This window comes from Galeopterus variegatus, unplaced genomic scaffold (genome assembly GCF_000696425.1).
Source record: "Galeopterus variegatus unplaced genomic scaffold, G_variegatus-3.0.2 Scaffold2681, whole genome shotgun sequence".
In the NCBI taxonomy this organism is placed as follows: domain Eukaryota; kingdom Metazoa; phylum Chordata; class Mammalia; order Dermoptera; family Cynocephalidae; genus Galeopterus; species Galeopterus variegatus.
In genome coordinates, this window is record NW_007728792.1 from 90,453 (window position 1) to 111,627 (window position 21,175).

Genomic DNA, 21,175 nt, shown 5'->3' on the forward strand with positions numbered 1-21,175 from the left:
CTTGCAGTGGATGTCGGTGTAGGACTGAGCCACAAAGCCTGCATTAAGCATTCGTTGACTTTTGGAGGCTTCTGGATCAAATGGCATGTAAGTTCAGAAGGCTTCACATAACTTCTCATAGAACTCTGAAGACAGCTTGTCTGGCTTTTGGGTTACAGTGGTTGTTTTGGACATATTAGTAGGCTTCCTGGCCCCTGCTCTTAGCCCTTGAAGGAGAGCTTCCCAGTATCGGTGGAGCTGGTTTCTCCCCTCTTCTTCATTGAAGTCCCAATCTAGGGTAGCATCCAGTGCCATGTCTCTTGCCCAAGCTTCAGGATCCATCATAGCTCCAGGTGCTTGGTGCTGCAACTATTGCCTGGCTCCAGTCAGAATGTGTCACCTTTTTTCTGTACTAAAGTGAAGGGTAGCTGGTGGCAGTCTTCCCTGGTGGGCTGGTGAGTGAGGAAGAACAATTCCAAGAGGTCAGTGAGTGACTGACACTTCTCCAGATATGCAGTAGTGTGGTGCTTCCAGTTTAAAAGATCTGTAGTTGTGAAGGGTTGGTAGTAAATGAGGGGGTGACCCAGCTCCACAGTGCCATCTGGGTTGATCTGCTGGGGGCCGTGAGCTTCCGGCAGGGGCATGTGAAGGGCCATGACTTGCTGGGATGAACAGAGTTGCCTCCCCGCTGGTTCAGGACTTGCAGGGCTCTCCGGCAGCAATGCCAGTGGGACCGATGGGGCCAAAGCCAAGGGGCTATCTGGCAAGTGAAGCCCTGAAACTAGAGCCCCCACAGGGTCAGCACATGGTGGTGGCAGGAACTCTTCTTTTGGGGGTCCCTGATATATAGGCCTCTTTGTTTCCTAGTGTCTGCCCTCTGACTTTTGCATTGTTTCTGCAGCGAGGACCTTACTCTTTCCCTTATGAACACAGAACCAGACCCAGGGTGGTAAAGTCATGGCTACAGTTAACCAGGAATCAATGTACGGGAATTGGTCAGGATGGCCTGGCTCTCCGGTAATGATTTCATAAACTACCTGGACCTTTGGGAGGCTTAGCGTCCCCCTCTGAGGGCCATCCCACACTGAAACTGAGCCATTCTACCTTACATAGGGTCCAGAGCTTTTGTCCAGAGCTTTCCAGGGGTCATTTTGACTCCATATTCCCTGGAGTACCCCTTTGAAAAGTATTTTAGCATACATTCAAGGATGGTGGGCTTTGACTGACTTTTCCCCATGGTTTTCAGGCCATTTCAGCTGTTTATGACCTAGGTATCATTGATGTCTCCACTCTAGGAAACAGTGCAACTCCCACTTAATGCAGGATTTGGGACCTTGTAGGCGGGCTTGGAGTGCGAAATCCTTCAAGGGAGGGTGTCCTATTGGTCTCTGGGTTTTATTTAAGTGGTCTAGGGCATTGCTGAGATCCACTGTCCCTCTGACCTAGTCTTCATTATACCTACTGCTAGTGTAGTAAAAGGGAGGTATAGAAGGTTTGTGGCAGAGCAGGTGGATCCAGCAAGGGTCCTCGAGCCAGCTGTGGAACCAGTTGTTGGAAATTCCCCCTTGATTTCAGTCCTTTGACTCTGTGTCAAAAGGGACAGTTGGCAGGTCAGTAGAAGACAACCGAAAGGAGGAACTTAGTATGAGACAGCAGAAGTGCTGCACTAATCTCTTTGAAAAATTTGTGATCCAGGGTTCGGAGACAAAATTCTCTCTTAGACATTAATGAGGCTCTTAGCAGTCTTTCATGTACAGGGGAAGGACCCCTGCTCTTCTAAGATTTGGGACTAATTTTGCCAAAATATGTGGCTCTTCCTCCCCATCCCACCCTCTGCCAGTGGTGCAAAACAAACAAAGAAAGGGAGGCCCCCTTCTCCCGGAGGAGGAGGATGACCACACAGGTGTCCGCCTGGCCGTGCCCCTCATGCGGACCATTGGGCCCATCTTGGCTTAAGGTGTACCTGTATAAACCCCAGTCCTGGTTCAGTCCATTTCCGGACCGAAATCACCATTATGCTGTACGATGTGACTGTGAAACCACAGGTTGGGACCCACTCAGACACCATGTTTACTACTTGGTGCCACAAATATTTCACATTTGGTCACACACTCACACAGAGGTTACCTTTCCCTCCCCCAATCCTGACCTAATTTACCTAGATGGACGTCCAAACCGGAGAGGGATCTCATGACAAGATCCCAAACCAGGTGGACCTTATTGCAAGGTCCCACACAGATGGACCTCAGTCTGAAGTCCTTTACCCAGGTGGATGTCCTCAGATGGCCCTCAGAGGGACCCTTTTTGGAGATGATCAAGCTCCCCTTCTGCCTGGAGGCGGGCCTGAACTGAACTAAAGGATTGGGGGGGCCTACCTGTTCTGAAGGCCGTGGCGGTCTGGCTGGTCCTTCCCTCCATTGTGTTTAGTTAGACAAGCACTTCCTAGTATCAGTGAGGTCCCAGCAAACTGTCTGGGCGGCACCTCCTCAGTCCTCCATGGCATCATCAATCCACCAGGCAGCCCTGCCAAGACCGGTGGAGCAAGGGACTGGCCTGATTTGATTCCTGGCCAGTGCACCAAAATGTTATGGAACAAACTCCGCAAGGAAACTTCAGACACTCGGAAGGTTGGAGAGTCAGGAAGTTTATTATGCTAGCGGGACCCAGGCAAACTCTAATTCTAAATCCTGGGACTCCGAGTGCCGGAGGGTTGCAGTTTTACACTATTCTTAGGCAGGCATACAGGCTTCCTTATTGGCCCTGCCTGTATCTAGGCAGAGTGAGACAGACTGGGGACTTGAGGAAGCAGCTGTACAGAAGGAAGCAGTGTGGTTAGGGTTACACAAATTGCACCAGCTAAGGACTTGAGCAAGTAGCTGTGCAGAAGCAGGAAGTGCGGTTACCCTGCTGGGGCCTTAGCTAAAATTTTCTTTCAGGCCCCCAACAAAAGTACACACAGAAGGTGCTGGAGATGCAGGTTCTTGGATTTTCCAAAGGAAGAATCCTGTCAGGAGCCCGCAATAACTCCACGGTCACAGGGCAGAATCATACTTGCACTCAGTTTATTGGAAAGCAAAAGTACACATAGAAGGGTACACGGGCATCCTTGCAAGTGAGGAATGCCCTGTGAAGCAATAACTCCACGGTCACAGGGCAGAATCATACTTGCACTCAGTTTATTGCAAAGCAAAAGTACACATAGAAGGGTACACGGGCATCCTTGCAAGTGAGGAATGCCCTGTGAACTCTTAGGGAAGGGCTTATACGTTGTTCTGGGATGGGGTGTTTCTCTGTCTTAACTAAGGGAAGGAATATTCAAGAAAAATGGGGAGGAAAAGGGGTTTTAGGTGTTCCTAGGAAAAAGGGAGGTTTTGGTGGTGGTTGTTTTGTTTTATGCTCAGAAAACCACAGGGTTCTGAAGAAGAGCAAGCTGATCAGTCGGGTGGTTTAGCTGCTGCTACCAGGTTTTAGCTTGAGCAGCCTTCTTGGGGCAAATCCCTGTTGTGTCCTGCCTCAAAAACACTCTTTCGTTTAGTGGTGATATTCTCTTGTCCTTAAATTTTTTTGCATTGGGATTATTTTGTAAGGAAGTGCTGTGCCTTATTCTTTACTTATTCACTTATTTACTTATATCAGTGTGGACTAATAGGTACTCTATGGATTTTACTCTAATGTTATAGTAATTTATATTTTTGGTCAAATTGTCCTACCTTTGACTGTTGGGAGTTCTTTAAGGTTGGTCCTATGTACTTTTGATATGCCCTTTCACTCCATAATATACTTGAGGAATTTCTTTACTTTCTGGCACTGTAAGATGCTGTAGTCTTATTTTGAATTTTCTCTTCCCCTACCCCGGAATCGATCACTTCTCCATGGAGCCCTGGTTCCTCTCATAGGACTTTTATTTTATCATACTCCCTACCTTGCAAAAATAGTGGTTCATCTGACTGTAGCATATTATTATATTCTGGATTTGAATGATTGCTTCTTGTGGTATCATTTAACTACCTATATCCTCATGGTTCTCAAACTTTACTGCATATTATTGTCAACTTGGGAGCTTTTAAAAATCTAAATGCCCAGATTTCATTCCGTACCGATTAAATTAGAATCCCTGAGGATAGAGTCCAAACATCAGTGGTTTTTAAAGCTCCCCAGGTGTTTTCAAACGTACAGCCGATTGAGAACCACTGCTGTTTGTCTAGCTCCTCCCCTTTGCTTATATTGGTAGCAAATTCTAGACTTAAAGGCTTAAATACATTCAGGTTCAAATTTTTTGTTCTTTCTGTTACATCTTTCAAAGATTGATCAGTGGGTTCAGCTTTGTTCTTGGCTTCAGCACTCCTTCCATTTGGTAGTATTGCCTTTCTAATCATACTCTCCTGGTCCCTCACTTGGACTTCTCAGGAATCAGTGTGTTTCTTTTCTTGCTATTCTGTGACAGTTTCCATGAGTGCTTTGTTGTTTTCATATGGGGGGACTGCAAAATCACCAACACCCAATGCCCAAGATCTTTCTCATTACCTCTAGTTTGATGACTATACAAGCACATCAAACATAGAACTTGACTTCTTTTCAAACCTGTGTGCTTTTTTGTTCTTTCATTCATTCACCATGTATTTATTGACCATCTACTACGATCCACACAATATTCCAGGCACCAAGGATGCAAAGTTGAAAAACAAACTGGCCTTGAGATTTTTGCTTGGTAGATTCTTATACTCCCCATTTCGTTGATGGGGTTGGGATGTGCCTAGACAGAGGTCTCTTTCTATTATCTCACTCTTCATTTACCACATCCTGTTAGTTTGTTATACTCCATTGATTCTTCTGTGTCACTTTCAAGATTTAAAACTCAACTGTGCAACTCTGTTTTTGAGGGAGCTAGTAATAACAACTGGAAAGTGAATTCTGTCTCAACCACTTAGGTCTGTGTACATCTGAGCAAGTGACTTGTGGAGTCTTTTTTTTTTTTTTCCTTTTTGTCTTTTTTCGTGTCCGGCAACGGACCGCAACCCTCAGTGTCGTGCCCGTACCGGACTGGGACCGGCAACGGGATCACAACCCTCGGTGCTGCGCCCGCCCCTCGCTCAGCCAGTGAGCGGGAACCGGTCTGTATGTGGGATCCGAACCCTTGGCTGGAGCGCCACCGCGCTCCCAAGCGGCGCACTGTAGCAGTGCGCCACCGGGCCAGCCCGACTTGTTGAGTCTTATTTGCCTGGTATGTAAAACTGAATAACAGTTACCACCTCACTGGGTGGTTAGGGAGGTTGATGCCGTAACTTGCTCTACCTCTTCTTCTTACCTTGTTTAGCAGCATCATCATCTGTCCCATAGCACCATTCTGAAACCTGTGCACTATCCTAGAAACCCCCTTCCCTTATCCTACCTTCCCATGTCTGGTTGGTCACTGAGTCCTACCAGTTTATAGAATCTTTTCTTTTTTGGCTGCTGGCCTGTATGGGGATCTGAACTCTTGACCTTCATTTTATCATCACTGTGCTCTAATCAACTAAGCTAATCAGCCAGCCCCTAGCAGTTTTTTTGCATAAATATCACTCAGTGGTATTTATGTTTAAACAGCTTTCAAGCCATGTGATCTTTCTAAAACCCATTCAGTTTCTTCTCTTTTGTGCTTAAAAACCCTGTAGTGGTACCCCATGAAGTTCACACACCATTGCCTGGAAGTCCTCTTAAACATTTTGCTCTGCCCGTCTGTTTTTTGTTTATCTCTTGTCACTCTTTTCTAGCACCCTGTACTCTGGCTAGGCTTTCTTGTTTGCGTTTTCTAAGTTAACCATGCAGCTTCACATCTCTGTCTCTTGCCTATGCTCTTCCTCCCCACTCTGCCTGGCAGACCTCATGTTTCAAGGTCTTACCTTTTCTGACACCTTCCAGATTACCACAAACACACCCTTTGTCTCTCACTGTGCTGTATACTTACGTTCTATTAAAGCATTTTTGTATTTATTTTACTACTTGCATTTACAGATTTCTTAATAGTGTTTTATTGTCTCAGTGCCTGTCACAGTGCCTAGCATGTAGTAAGTGCTTACTTTATATCTGGTGGATGAATGAGGTCAGCATGTGAAAGTTCCTAGAACAGAGACTGGCAGAAAGTGAATGTCAGAAGATGGTTGGTCATTACTCACAATGTTGTGAAGATTTTTAGCACATTGCATTTCCCAGTTTGTGTTAATTTCCCCTACCAGAATAAAGTATAAATCTATAGTGAGCTGTTCAAAACCTTTTACAACATACTCTCATCCATCTTTCTAGGCTCATCTCATGCATGTCATTTCTCTTTTTTCACGTTATGTTCACTAGCCTAACAAGATTGTGATATGTATCTCAGGTATATTTTCACCCTTTCCTTTTGTTGAGAATCACTGCACTAGTGGAGCCACAGTTACTGATGTTACTTATGGAGCCACTAAACAAATAGATCTGCTGTACAAACCCCATTTTCTAATTTGATTAGACTAATTGTGATAACTGCCTTGAACTTTCAAGACAAATTAGATTTCCTCTTTTTCTGTAGCACTTAATTTTTATTATAGTGTAGTATGAGCACATTTTATTATAGCATTTATCAGCTATTTTAATTGTGTCTGTTACCTACTAGCGTATGAGTCCTTGAAGATAATACTGGGTTTTATTATCTTTGAAGCTCCAGCACTCAGACTGTGAAATATTTCTTGATTCAAATGAGTGAATGATGTGGGTTGCTCAGAAGAGGTCAGTATTGTCTAGGATATTGGGGTGTTTTGAATAGACATTGGAGAAGGATGGAGACTACCGGTGATAAGGAAAATGGTGGGAACAGAGGAAACAATAATAGCAGTCAGCTGCTCACAGTTGTTGAGCACATCTTATATCCAGGCACTTTATATATATATTGTGAATGTGTTTAATTGTAACAGGAACTCGAGATAGGTGGAGTAATTTTTCATCTTTAACAGATGTAGAAACTGAGGTACAGAAGGTTAAATAATTTGCCCACAGTTATACAGCTTGGGACTATAGAGCTCAGGCTGCTCACCACAGTGCTTTACTATTTTCCAGTGAACATAGAGCATTGGAAACAGAAGACCTAGTTAGAGCAAGGTGAGGGTTAAATGTACTTCTTTATGTTTCTTAAGAAAAGAATACTCTCTAAAGATCTTCTCTCTGACAAAGTATAAGATTTATGATAATGGCTAGGGATAATACTCCTTAATCTAATTTGCATACTTGTCACCCGGGGCTCTTGATAAAATGCAAATTCTAATACTGTAGGTGTGGACCTGAGATTCTGTGTTTCTAACAAGCTATTAAAGGATAACAGTGCTGCTCTACTGTGGACTCCATTTTGAGTAGTAAGGGTTTGGAGAGTTCAGTACCAAAGATATTTTATGTGCAATTCTATTAGATTGTTATTTAGAAATTGTAAGTAGTTCTGTGTCTTTAATTGGATACATAATTTAAAAATTGCCATGGTATGGAGATGCTGAGACTTTAGGCACTAGTTTCTTATATTGGTTCTATGTTAGAATCACCTGAGTTGTTCTAAAAATTACTAATGCTCAGGCTGTGCTGGAGATCAATAAGATTATCTGGTGACTAGACATTTACATTAAGAAAGAAAAGAATAGTCTTCAAGTGATGAGAATGCCCAACTAACATTAAGAACCACTATGCAAATAGATTAATTTATTAAACTTTCAGATCATGGGGTGCTTTTTTCATGTTAAGCAAATTTGTTGTCTGTTGAAATAAATATTGCATAATCAAAGTCCCTGTGAATTGGAAATACCTTAAAATTACCTAAAGGTAATTTTGGCTAAAAGTTAAGTAAATGGCGGTTATCATCATTACAGTGTTTTGATTAAGGCTTGTGCTATGGGTAGGATACTGTTCATCTTTTAAGGAGTAAAAGTAATGGATAAATGCTTTTTTTTCAGGTGAGAATATTCCTGTTAATTCTCATTTTGCTTTTTTAATGTTAAGTGTTTTCTTTCTCTTTCCAACAGGGATTTTTTGCCAGGTGGTAGGAGAGATTATACAGTCCAAGTTCAGTTGAGGTGAGTTTGAAATCTTCTGCTATCTTAATTTTATACTTGCTGTGTACATATAGTCCTGAGTTTTAAAATATGTAAGCATGTTTGAGTACACTATTTCAGAGTAATTGTTTTTCTTTTATTAATGCAGACTTTGCCTGGCAGAAACAAGTTGCCCTCAAGAAGATAACTATCCCAATAGCCTATGTATAAAAGTAAATGGGAAGCTGTTTCCTTTGCCTGTAAGTTGCTTTTTATTCACCAGATTTGCATATAAGTTTTATATAAACACTGACAGGGCCTAGAAACAGTGCAACTCAGTACCAATGAATAGTTTTAGCATCCATATTAAATACTGTTTTCCACTAGAGGGATCCATGGCTCCTTGGAGAAATAAATTGCTGATTCTAGGTTTGGGGGAGACGAGAAAGGTGAACCTGGGACATCTTATTCCAAAAATCATGGAAGCTATGAAAGACTCTTGTGGTCACATCATATGACATAGTAGCAGGACAGGATTTAGCACTTGCATATATTAGACAGCATGTTGGGTGGTGAGTGTCTGGCTTAGCTGGGCCTGGCCAGTGGGAGACATTGCTAAAAGCAGTGGCTGCTGAGAGTGACTGGCCACAGAAATGAAGAATTCCAAGTGTGGACCTTGAAGATGCATATGCTTGGGGGCTGGGGGTGGGGTGTGCGATGATATTTGATTGACAACCTGTTGTTTAAGCAGTGAAACAGCATATGGATTCAACACCTGCAATATATACGATGTGGATATATACAGCATGTTTCTGGCCTAATAGATAGCTCTAATAGACAGCCTAACACTATGTATTGGTTTCCATTGAGACCTGGAATATGTTACTAAGTTGGTACAGTTGTGTAAAAGGCCAGCAAAACCATAATCCCCCCCCAAAAAAAATAGTAGAGCATGGCCTGTTTGTCAAGCATTACAAAGTGGAAGTGTATTTGCTACAACTGAAGTGCTGTGAGAACAGTGACCCACCCGTATGCCAAGTTGCCATTTCAACAGAGCAGACACCATTGCAACTATTGAGGAGATGTGGAAGCTGTTTAGCATCCCTGCTGAGCATGAGGCTTGGCTCTGGAATAAGTATATGAGCAGACAACACAGTTTAGGACTCTGGGTTCTACCAGAGCCAGGTGCTTGTAATTGAACCCCAAAGTGAAGATAGTCCATGGCCCAGGCTGACCCTTGTAGTCAAAAGGATCTGACTTTTCTTGGTTGTCAGGAGTCCCACTTGTCTCATATGCAGCCTGTGGACTTAGACACCTGACAGGTAATTGTTTCATGAATTATACAGGGCTTAAACAACTCTGCATCCCTGACAGACTCTTTTTGTAAGATGCCTGTGAGACTAAAAGGAATTGAGACAGTCCTCTGGGGATGACAGGGGAAATTGCAGGGGCTGAGTAGATATGGTTAGGGAGGACTGCTTACATGGCCCCATTCACGTTCAAAACCCAGATGGAACATTTTGCCTCTCAGGTTTCCGGCTACCAGCAACTGGATTCTCAGGAGCTGTCTTTTATCTGGATGGAGTGTACAAAGTTCTGAACCAAGGGAAGAAGCAGCCCTACTGTAGCTAAAGGATGCCAGTGGGTGCCAGATGTATGGCAGAGGAAACCTGGCAAAATCACAGATTATGGAATGACTCTGTGTACACTCCCCATGGCCTTTCCCTATCCATTTTTTTGCCCAGGATGTGCTGAGATTTCTTTGACTGTTGACTCATTACTATTTACCCCTCCCACTATCCTGGAAGAAAGATGTAACTGTGGTGACTTCTTGGTGTTGACTCATCTTGAAGATCTGTCCAGTATCATCATGTGACTGTGCCAAAGATGGGACTGTGTCTGCAGTGTGTGAGATTCTGCCTAAACTCTCTGACATCGCTACAGAAAATGTGGCTACAGATGTTTATGCACAAAAGTTCCAGATGGACCAGTCAGTGTCACGTTTTGGGATGATATCTTCATGTATGAGGTATACAGCACCACTATGGGTAACTCTGAATTTGTCACTCTTCCGGTCCTTTTTAGAGAGAGGAAATTATTCAGTTGAGCACTTCATCTGGGACATTGCTACTCAGACAATCATTGCTGGTTTCTGTCCCAAAGCACCAACTAACACTTGAGTACTTACACTAGGCTGTTTATGAACATATCAGCTACTACATAAAGCACCCTTTGTCTGATGAATTCGGCACTCACCCCTGGAGCCAGGAGCCTGCAATGACTCGAGAGGCAGTTGTGAAGGAGGAGAAGAAATGAAGCACTGGGAGAAAGGCAAAGATAAATTTCAGAAACAAGGCAATGGGGAGGACTTGCCTGACCCTGATAGGACCATCCCAAAGAAAATCAAATGCTAGCTTTTCCCAAGGGGTTTTTCACCTCAGTCCTGTGAACTCCTGTAGAAGAACTCATATAAATTCACATGCAACTGATGAAAAACTCCTTAAACCACCTCTTGATCCACATTGCTATTGGTTGGGGTAATGAAATATGGAGTCTTCATTAGCATGAAGCAGGATTCTGAAGTTTATGAGAATCATGTGAGTATGCTGCAGCTTCAGAAGAAGGAAGGAGGGCCTTAGGGACTTTGTTCCAATTGTAAGAAGCATTAGCAGGCCACAAAGAAGTTCGACGTATCATTGCCTATGATCCTGGTTTACTGAGCAACAGCTCCTGGAGGGATAAGCTTGACAAGGTCATGTAATTTTCCTTTAGAGCTCTGAATATGTTTCAGTTTCTCTGTGTCCTGGAGCAAGTCCTTATGTGTATGATAACCTTATTGCAATATCCATTCATTAGGGACCCATGGCAGTTGGCCGCCTTACTGCACGTACAAAGTAAACTGAATGAGAAATGGTATTATTTTGACAATAGCAACATGTCCTTGGATTCTTAAGGATCACATACTGATGAAAGCAGCTTGTGTGCTGTTTTACCTGCATTGAAATGACGAGTTCTACAAAACACCTTCCTGTGTTGATTTTCCAGGTTCTCTTGATGCAGGGAAGACAGTAAGCAGCTCATAGCAGGGCTTGCAGGATGATGATGATGTGCAGATGGACACAAGAAGTTGTAAAAGACACTGTCCCTCCCATCTTTTTTCTCCAGGCCTATCAATGTACAGACTGACAGCCAGATGAAGAAATTCCATCTTTTTATGGACAGAAGAGAAAAAAAGACCTTTCTTAGGGAGTTATTTTGAGAGGCAGAATCATTTTTGTTTTTAAACAAATTGTGAGAAATGTCTGTAAAACCTGTGGAGCTGTAAGGGTGGAAGGGGAAGAAGTGTTGACAGGAAGGAATATTTGAAAGATTCCAAAGTTCTGGAGAAGTTGTGTGCTGCAGTTCAGCTGGCAGAAATCTCCAGTACATAGTTCTTGTGCAGCCAGAAGACATAACCGATACTGACCCCTTCTCCTAATAAATTCTGTTTCTGAGTTCATGGATTTCTGTTTTCTGGTGCTATGTGTTAGTCACCCCAATGGTCTTCCTAACAGTAATCTGGTCTGATGTAGATCACCATTTTCTTTTTTCAAAAACACATACATATGTGTGCACATGTGTGTTCCCTGTGACCAAGTGGCATAATTTTGGCATCTTAAATTGTAATGACTATAGTGGGCTCAAAACAATCAAATATATAAATGAGTTTATAATTATACTAAAATAAGCCAGTAGAGGTTGCACCAACTCTGAAGATTGATAAAGGAAGAGAATCATCCATTTCAGATGCTGCTGTGGTCAAGTTGTTCTTTACGGAAACATTTTAGCTAATAAAACCAAAAACAATGATAGAATAAGAAAATCATTATCCCACAATTTGTAATCATACAATGGATTTAACCATCAATGGATGCTAAAACCATTAGGCCATCACTTGATGAGGAACTTTATGGAAAGATCAGGCTGACATCTTCTGAACCTCCTGATCAGTCTTGACATGACTGAAAATTAGGTCAGACAACCCACATGCACTTCATGATATGGTACCATAGGAAGTACACAACATTACCTGTAAAGTTTTTGTGTCTAAAAATTTGAGCCTGAATTTAATCAAACTTGTACACCTAATTACCAATTTAAAAAGCATATGAGAGAGCAACAAAATTTCATACCATGAGAAGCAGTCTCATAATCCAGAATATGAAGTCATTTTTCAGTTAAAAAGTCCTGGTTTCTCCAACAGGACAAGAGCATTGGAAAAAAAGTGTTATGTGTGTTGGAGGGGAGAGATGTTTATAGAATAAAGGAGACTTCAGAGACATAATTCAATGCAGTGCAAGGCTCTAGTTTGAATTCTGATTCAAACTGAAATAAAAGGATATCTTCTATGTATACCAAACTATGTCTAGAGAAAATGTGTCTGGGATTTACTTTAAAATTATCTGGGATAGGGGTTGGGTAGAGTATGTAAAGATTGTTCGTGAGTAAATAAATTATTGAGCCGAGTGATGCGTATATGGGGGGTCACTATACTTATTTCTGTACTTTTGTATGTGTTTGAAATTCTTAATGATAAAGAGATAAAAGTCATCTTTGAGGCAGGTGGGAAATTTGAATAGAAGCAGGGTATTAGATGATTTTTTTAAAGTTGTGATTAATTTTGTAAGGTTTTGGTACTTTTTGTTGTTAAGTCTTATTAGAAATGTATATTATCTGTGGATATGACATGTCTAGAATTTGAATTTAAATACCCAAGGACAAAAATAAATTTTGGGGGGGGCAGGTTGGGTGTGGGGCCAGAGGCAAATGAAAGAAGATTGGCAACATGTTGTTAATTACTGAAGCTGGTTGTTGGGTATCTGTTTTCTCTCTACTTTTGTAAATGTTTGAAAATTTCCTTAGTATGAAGTAGAAAAGTAAATCTGTGTTGGTAGTATTAAACTAGTAGTGCTAATTGGAAAATGTGGGTGTGGAGGGTACTGACATTAATAAAGCGCATGTATTTCACGGGGCCTTAACCTTTAGCCTAGTAGGGCTGCAGCCCTTAGATTAGAAGGACCACAGTCCTTAGATTAGGCTTAGTAGCATCTTTATCCTAGTAGGATAACAGTCCTTAGCTGTTAGAAGGGCCAAAGCCCTTTAGTTTAGGCTGTAGGATAGTGGGGCCACCGCCCCATAGTTTTAGCAAGGCCAAAGCCTTGTAGTTTGAGGAATAACCTAACCTTTTAGTATTGCACATAGAAATGCTAAGTTTGGGGAAAAACAGAAAACTTTCACAGGACTAAAAATTCTATGCTATGGATATGAAAATTGTAACACAGCAAAAGTGCTTTCTTTAAGGGCAGCTAAACCTGATTATGGGAAAATACGTGTACTGAAAGCTTCAAGGCTACTCTGCCAGTTAATGGTTGGTTCCACATTTCACCTTCAACTGCTTCTTCAAGTTTCCTAGAGAACTAAGTGTTGCCATAAAGATTATCTCATTGGTTCTTTTGTATGTCACATAGCTTAGTTTTATGACTCCTTTGATGGTAAATTACTTAAACTATTTTTAAGTTGCACCTGCTTTAATGAAAATTGTTATGTAGCCAGTTTGTTTATGTTTTTACCATGACTGATTAACCACCTGTGTTCTTTTCTGTAACTTTTGCCTGGACAATAAAAACCGAGAGAAAACCTAGTTTTGGGGTCATTTCCCAGGAATTCCTTCTCTTGAAGAAGTCATCTCCTGGGATTTAACCCCTTTGGGCCTCTCATTGCTCAGGAGAAATGTGCTTTGAATAATCCTTTGCGTCTCTGTCACCCTGAGGGAGAGGTGACATGTGGGAAAGGAATAATATTGTGGACTTCTGTCAAAATTGCAAGTAGAGTAGGATATCATCATAGCATGTAACACAAAAAGTTTTTTGAGTAAAGTGTTAGGCCAAGACCTACATAAAGTCTTCCACTGGTGCTCTCCAGTAGCCTCTATTTAGTAAGCTTGTAGATCTGCTCCATAGATCCTCTGTCAAATGATTTTATTTTTGCTTTAAATATAGAAAATTGTTAGAAATATTCGAAGGCTAAACATTTATATTTTACGAAATTCCAACGATATCCTTTTCTCAATAGCTAGGTCATTGATGGTTGGAGGGAGGACACAAGTTAACCGATAACTCAGAATTACTAGTGAAGTCAAACCACTCAAATGAGGTAGAGAATTGGCTGAGAACACTTCAGGTGATTGAGACTAGTCCCGTACGGGATTCCGAGTGTCAACACTTGATTCTCACATTCGCTGTTGCTCTCCTCACTCCTACTGCTCTTTTTTGTTATGAAACTGTCTTGTGTCTCAAATTTGAATTTACAGAGTTCACATTTATCTTGTTCATGAGTTATTTTTATTGTCTTGGCAGAACCCGTACCATTGTTTTTATTTAGTTAACCTACAAGTAGACATACTAGAAGATAGAATTATCTTCCAGGCCCAAAACAGCCAAAACAAAAAAGTTTCATTCATAATTACCTAAATACCAGTGTTGATATTCCTTGTGCTGGTCTTTTACTCTCCCCTGCTCAAACTGTTTTTAATGATTTTCAAACTTTTGTTGCATATTGTACATTACAAGTTATCTCATGGATTCCCATTTAATAATTACTATCCTACCTCCTATGAAACAGTGAGGGTGTCCCCAATTTGTGGTAGACAGGATGTGTTCCTTAGCTCTGCTGTGTAATACTACTAATACTGTATTTCTTTGTTTCTAAGTGTATATTTTAACATTGCTGAAATCCAGAAGAGTTTTACAATTGCTGATGACGAGGTGCCAGCTATGATATATTGTCTTTGCCTGTACTTGTATAAGTTTGGTGTTATTTCCATGGCACAACTAGTTAGCTGCATCTTCTCTGCTTTTCAGTCAACAAATAATTTAAGGACATATTGAGGAAGCATGAATTCTGGCTGTTGTCTGAAGACTTCATTGATCCATTCTCATAAGATCCAGATTGTATCAGCATTAACACATGCAGTTAAGAGTGTAGTGACTTGTAAGGCAATCTGAGAGATGTTAGTAGGATGGACTACAATTTTAAGATATACTTTTATCTTTAAAGCTCGTTTGTGTATAGGAGAGTATTTGGAAAAATGTATGAATTGAAGACTGAATGAAAAGTGATTAGAAAGATTCTTCTTTATGTCCAAAAGGAATACGTTAATCAGTTCATTTCGCTTGTATTTCCTTGCTGTGTATACCAAAATAAGTAATGATGCACTAAGTTGTATCATTAACTTAGTGTTTTTTTCCTTCTCAGTGGTATGTAATTAAATTACATCAATGGCATATTAGAGTTAATGAAATATATCTGCTTTCAGTATGTAAATATTTAAAAATATTAAATATTTTTTATAAATTTATTTTATATTTAACAAATTTATAACATTTTATATATTTCTTTTATTAAATAAGTAAAAAACATGACTAGATAACAGAAGACTAAAGCATAAATAGTAATATCATGATAGCTATCAGGCTAATTTAATGCCAGTTAAAATATTGATTATTTTTATTTCTTAACTTGACCTGGTTTTAAAGATGACAGTTTTTGTTTTACTCAGGGAAAGGGCAGTGGAGAGCATTTTTATCTTAAGATTTTATGAATGGAACTTATTATTTTGTTCTTTTTTTAATTCCCCAAGTTTGCTCTCCCTCTTTCCCAGCCCCGGTATGTGAATGCGTTTTGAATGGGGCCTCCTATGATGAATCATTACAGAGAGGTGTGACTTTTATCTGTAAAGCTTGGTTTCTTATAAAAAGGAAAAAGATTCATAGCTAGTGTTGCAAGATGTCAGCGTCTTTAATTTTAATGATGGAACATGGATTTTTTTTTTTCTATCTTTTGTACTTGTGAAATATTTTATAATTTTTCAAAGGTTATTTTCCTGTTTTGTATTGATGACCATAGGACTGTGTGATTTCCCAGCTAAGGTAAAAGTAACAGTCTTACTGAAATTAGGCAAGATCCTATAACTATCTTGGAGAAAATGTGTTATCTCCTACAGAGAATTTAAAATAATTTTTCTTTATTATGGTTATAGGGCTACGCACCACCACCTAAAAATGGGATTGAACAGAAGCGCCCTGGACGCCCCTTGAATATTACATCTTTAGTTAGGTTATCTTCAGCTGTGCCAAACCAGATTTCCATTTCTTGGGCATCAGAAATTGGAAAGGTAAAGATTCTCTCCTCTGGGTGGAGTGGGACTGACCCCACTGGGGGTTGACTTACTCTGTATTTTTCTTAGGCTGCTAGCTCCAGCCTTTTCAGTTTTCTGTTTGTAATCTCTAAAAAGCAGTAGTTTCAATATGGGGGGGGGTGGTGTGGAGGTTCATAAGTTAAAAACTTTAATATTTCTTGAGTATCATCTCTATATTTTCCTGAAAAGGAAATATGTAACATATTTATATTTCTTAAGGTAAGGTAATGGTTTAATCACAGTTGTGTTCATGTGTGTGTTTAGGTAGTATCATAATAAACTGGAGACTTTAGGTGATAAGTATAACGGTGAGCATTGAAAACTTTATCAGTCTTTGGGAGAAATAGTTAAATGTACTCATGTTGTAGTTAGAAATAATCTGTCTTAACATAAACAGCTGATATTTCAGATAACACATGGGCATCTCATATAAAAGTATTTACCTAGAATTATATTATTTCCTCTATACCTTCAAGTAATTGACCTGGCTTTCTGAAGATTGTCAGTCTCAAAATGAGTTATATCAATTATGAACTACCAATTGATACAGAGGGAATTTTATAACTGAAATAATGAGTGGAAAAGAGATTTCAGTTAATTTCTGAACATCACCTTAAATGTTCCTATTTCATGGAAATAAAGGATAATATTTCTATTTTGTGGATGGAGAAATTGAGACATGGTTATAGCAGGAATTTTTTGTTTTGCCACCAAAGTAATTGCAGAGTTGGAAATAACTTACAGATTTTTGAATAAATGATTGTAGAAATTGAAGACTTGGCAGTTTTGCCATATAATGGGAATAAGATGCTTTCCTTATAATTAAAATAATTGTCTTAAAATTACTGTATTTATTGGGCATTTACTTAAAAGAACATTAAAAAGAATATTTAAAATATTTGGTTTAGCAACCATTAAAAATATTTTGTTTGTAGAATCAATTGAATGAATATATAAAGTGAAATAGTAAGGTACTTTTTTTTTTTAGCGTTTAGGTAAAATTATATTTTATCTCTTCATAACTCTATAACTAGCTAATGAAGGTTCTCTTGTGTCAGATCAAAGAGGTATGGGATTGGACACTATTATTTTCTGGCCTTGCCTTTTGGATTTTCATCATTTCTTCATGTGTCTTATATACTACAGTAGCTGCCCCTTCCCCAGTAACGTACTTATTTGGGAACAGGAGTTAATTTGTCAAAGCTTTCCACAGAAGAAACCTGATACTGGTTCATTTAAGTGATTTGCTCAAGCCATGTAGCAGATGATCTCTTCTGTCAGAATTAGAACTTTGGAACTCTGGGTTTGAAGTGTTAATTCAGACTACTGGTGTTTGAACTTTGTTTCTGCGTGGAACCCATTTTTAAATGAAGATATGAGAGACCATTACATAAAGTAGATGAAAACAGAACAGTTCTCATTAGAAGTAGGCATGGGAGGGTGCATTTTCATGGTGGCCCCTAAGGTACCATTTTTGCTAAATTAGAAACAGTTTGAAAGCCATTGCTATGGTACCATACCAGTGGATGTTTCAAAGTGATAAGTGATTGAGAGATACCTTTAAAATGATTGAGCTGTTGTCTTCTCTGAAGTAGCTGAGTTGATTTTGTCCCTAGTCATTGACCTTCCTGTGGAAGTTATCTTGAATGTTATTTTTAGAAGCCGGACTTTCTTAAATAAATATTTTATGTAAAGAGAATATTATCTCTCTTTTTTAATACAGATTATCTTTCCTTGTAGAATTACTCCATGTCTGTATATCTTGTACGACAGCTCACATCAGCCATGTTATTACAGAGATTAAAACTGAAAGGTATTAGAAACCCTGATCATTCCAGAGCACTAAGTAAGTAATGTTTGTAAGACTGAGCATATGAGATGCTTTCATGGGGGAAAATAACAAAAAACTCACACATCAATATTTATTATATTTATTTTGTTAGTATATTTATTAGCTGGTATATTCATTAACTTATATATATTACCTGGTGAATAACATCTTTTCTGTTTGCAAATATAACAATTATTGGAAACAACTAATACTGCCTACTAAAAACAGTAATGAATATGGTTAGAAAAGCATCGAAGCTCAGGCTGCTACTGCTTTCCAGCTTCCTCTCATTGTTATTTTGCTCTTAAGTCTTAAAACAGCTTTCTGTTCTGAAACTCCTTCTTACAAGCAGTTTTACTTTTAAAAAGAAATTTTAAAAATTCAATTAAACATGTGATCTAGAGTTTGCACATTCATAATTCTTTAACCTAAATATTGGGAATATGATGGTGTTTCAATACATTAAATTTTAACATTTTTTGTTTTTTTTGCAGTTTTTGACCTATTCAAAGCACTTGGGAAATTTTTAAAAAACATGCTATATATTTGTATAATTTTGTTGATATGTCACTGTTAGTTTTAAAATTTTTGATTTTTTTCCCTTTCTTTTTAAAGTTAAAGAAAAACTTACTGCAGATCCTGATAGTGAAATTGCTACAACTAGCCTTCGGGTATCCTTGATGTGCCCTGTAAGTAAAACAACAAACATTCTGGGGAATTATATGAATAATTAACTTTCCTATAAAAGTATGTGTGGAAGTGAATTATTACGATAGAATTTTGAACTTTTGTCTTTTCCCATTTAGGAATCTTCATGATTAACCATTATAATCCATTGCATTCTTCAGGCAATGACTAAACAAGAAGAGACCTAAAGGGATATTGAGTTGAAGAGGGAAGATGGCTTTAGGCTCAGAATAATCTGTCATAATTAATGCTGTAAATAATCCACAGCTAACAATAAGTACATAATAAGAGCTGCCTCCTTTTATCAGAATATACACGGTATTGAAAAATAGCAATAAAATGACTAGGGCATGATAACTATTAATTGATAGTCTTGGTTAAGGAGTTAGGATGTGTGGGATGTCTTTGTAATGTACTTTTAAATTGCAAAATAACTTTTTTTTTTTTTTTTCCTTTTTTGTCTTTTTTCGTGACCGGTAACGGGATTGCAACCCTCGGTGTTGCGCCCGCATCGCGCTCAACCAGTGAGCGGACCGGTCTCTATATGGGATCCGAACCCTCAGCGGGAGCGCCACCACGCTCCCAAGTACCGCACTCTAACGAGTGCGCCACCGGGCCAGCCCTAACTTTTTTTTTTAATATCCTTTCACATAGAGACTGTGGAGGAAAAATCAGTCAGAAACTCTGAGATCCTCTTATGTGCTTGGCACTGAGCAAATGGTGGTAGAAGATACTGAGGACTTCCTAAGAAATTATCCTAAAGTTTATAATTTAGTTTGATAGATAAAACCAATTCACATGAAAAAGCAGCATAATGTACTTACCACATATAATTGTACTATTAGAGTACCAAAGAAGAGATTGGAGAGGTCAAGAATAGTGGATGAAGGCTTCTTAAAAATCACTAGTGTTTGAGGGGGACTTTCAAATGTGAAAGTCATGGGATCACAAATTTATAATGTAGTTTGGGGCATATTTGATGACTACCTACCATTGTGAGAAATGTACAAATTTTTTTTTTTTTTTTTCTTTTTGTCTTTTTTCGTGTCCGGCAACAGATCGCAACCCTCAGTGTCGCGCTCGTACCGGACCAGGACCGGCAACGGGATCGCAACCCTCGGTGTTGCGCCCACACCTCGCTCAGCCAGTGAGCGGGAACCGGTCTGTATGTGGGATCCGAACCCTCGGCGGGAGCGCTACCGCGCTCTCAAGCGATGCACTGTAGCAGTGCGCCACTGGGCCGGCCCTGTACAAATTTTTAAATGGAGAGAAAATTGTGTCAGAGAGAGGAGGGAATGATATGTGAGTTCCAGCTGTGTGCTCCTTATTTAACTGTCTTAGCAAATCTGTATGGAGTTGTCCCCATTTTACAGATGACAAAACAGAGACTGAAAGAGGTGGCTAACCCAAATCACACAGTTAGTGGTAGAACAAGGATAAAAATTTTAATCTTCTGACATTGTTCCAGTTCTGCTTCCAGTATACCATGCTGCCAGATTGGGCTAAAATGTAAATGTCCTGATTATAAGAGCACATCTCTAGTCCCCTGGAAAGCCATATTTGCAGATATCATTCTTTCTAAAGCTTTGGTTTTTTATCATCATTAAAAAAATTAACTTGCCTCTAATGAAAAAGAATAGAATTTTCTGATATTGGCATTGCATAGAAACTAGGAACCTATGATTATCAAACTTAGGGAGAAGTTGTGCAGTCCCAGCAGGGGAGGACATTAATGCCCTGAGGTGGTGGCAGAGGCTCTAGAGAGCGTGTGTTTGGACTCAAAACTTCCCTTGCTCACAAGCTCTGTGCAGACCTTCAGACATGAGTTCGTTTGAGTGTCTTCACGTTACCTTTTTCTTCCTTCTCATATTAAAATTGATATTAGATTGAAAGAAGTGAAATTGCCATTTTGCTGGTCAAAAACAGTTGGATATTGACAGTTTTTAATGGTTGAACTCAATATATTCACAAAAATTACTTTCTGGCTAGGTATAGTCACTGTATGAGGAGGGAACTCATGTCACCTCTGTGTTTTACAATGTCAGACTATTCAAGAAAAAAGGGCTTTTCCTAAGGAGTTCTACAGTTGCACAGTGCCATTTTTCTCTAAGTCCTCTTTTCTTAGAACCTGTTTTTTCCCGTCAGACTGCCACACCTGTATGAGAACAACCAAAACTAAACACAGTGGCCAAACATACTAAAAGATTCTCAGACGTTCAATAAATAGTGCAAGTAGTACGGGTTGAACATTTCAAATCCAAAATTCCAAAATCCCAGACACTCCAAAATCCAGAACGTTTTTTTTTTTGTCCTTTTTGAGACCGGCCGCACCGTGCTCAGCCAGTGAGCGCTGTGAGCGCACCAGCGATCCCTATATAGGATCCGAACCAGTGGCGGGAGCGCTGCTGCGCTCCCAGCGCC

At 39.7% G+C, this 21,175-nt stretch overlaps 1 protein-coding gene across 7 annotated transcripts in view; it reads left to right on the plus strand.

Moving 5' to 3' along the window:
- PIAS2 (protein inhibitor of activated STAT, 2) overlaps nucleotides 1-21,175 on the plus strand; it is a 123,135-nt gene that overhangs the window by 65,757 nt on the left and 36,203 nt on the right. For all 7 annotated transcript variants that reach the window (XM_008582610.1, XM_008582612.1, XM_008582611.1 and 4 more), the window contains 5 exons: nucleotides 7,992-8,042; nucleotides 8,170-8,260; nucleotides 16,078-16,212; nucleotides 17,977-18,082; nucleotides 18,683-18,756. In XM_008582610.1, coding sequence (XP_008580832.1) covers nucleotides 7,992-8,042; nucleotides 8,170-8,260; nucleotides 16,078-16,212; nucleotides 17,977-18,082; nucleotides 18,683-18,756 — 457 coding nt within the window. The remainder of the gene's footprint in view (nucleotides 1-7,991; nucleotides 8,043-8,169; nucleotides 8,261-16,077; nucleotides 16,213-17,976; nucleotides 18,083-18,682; nucleotides 18,757-21,175) is intronic.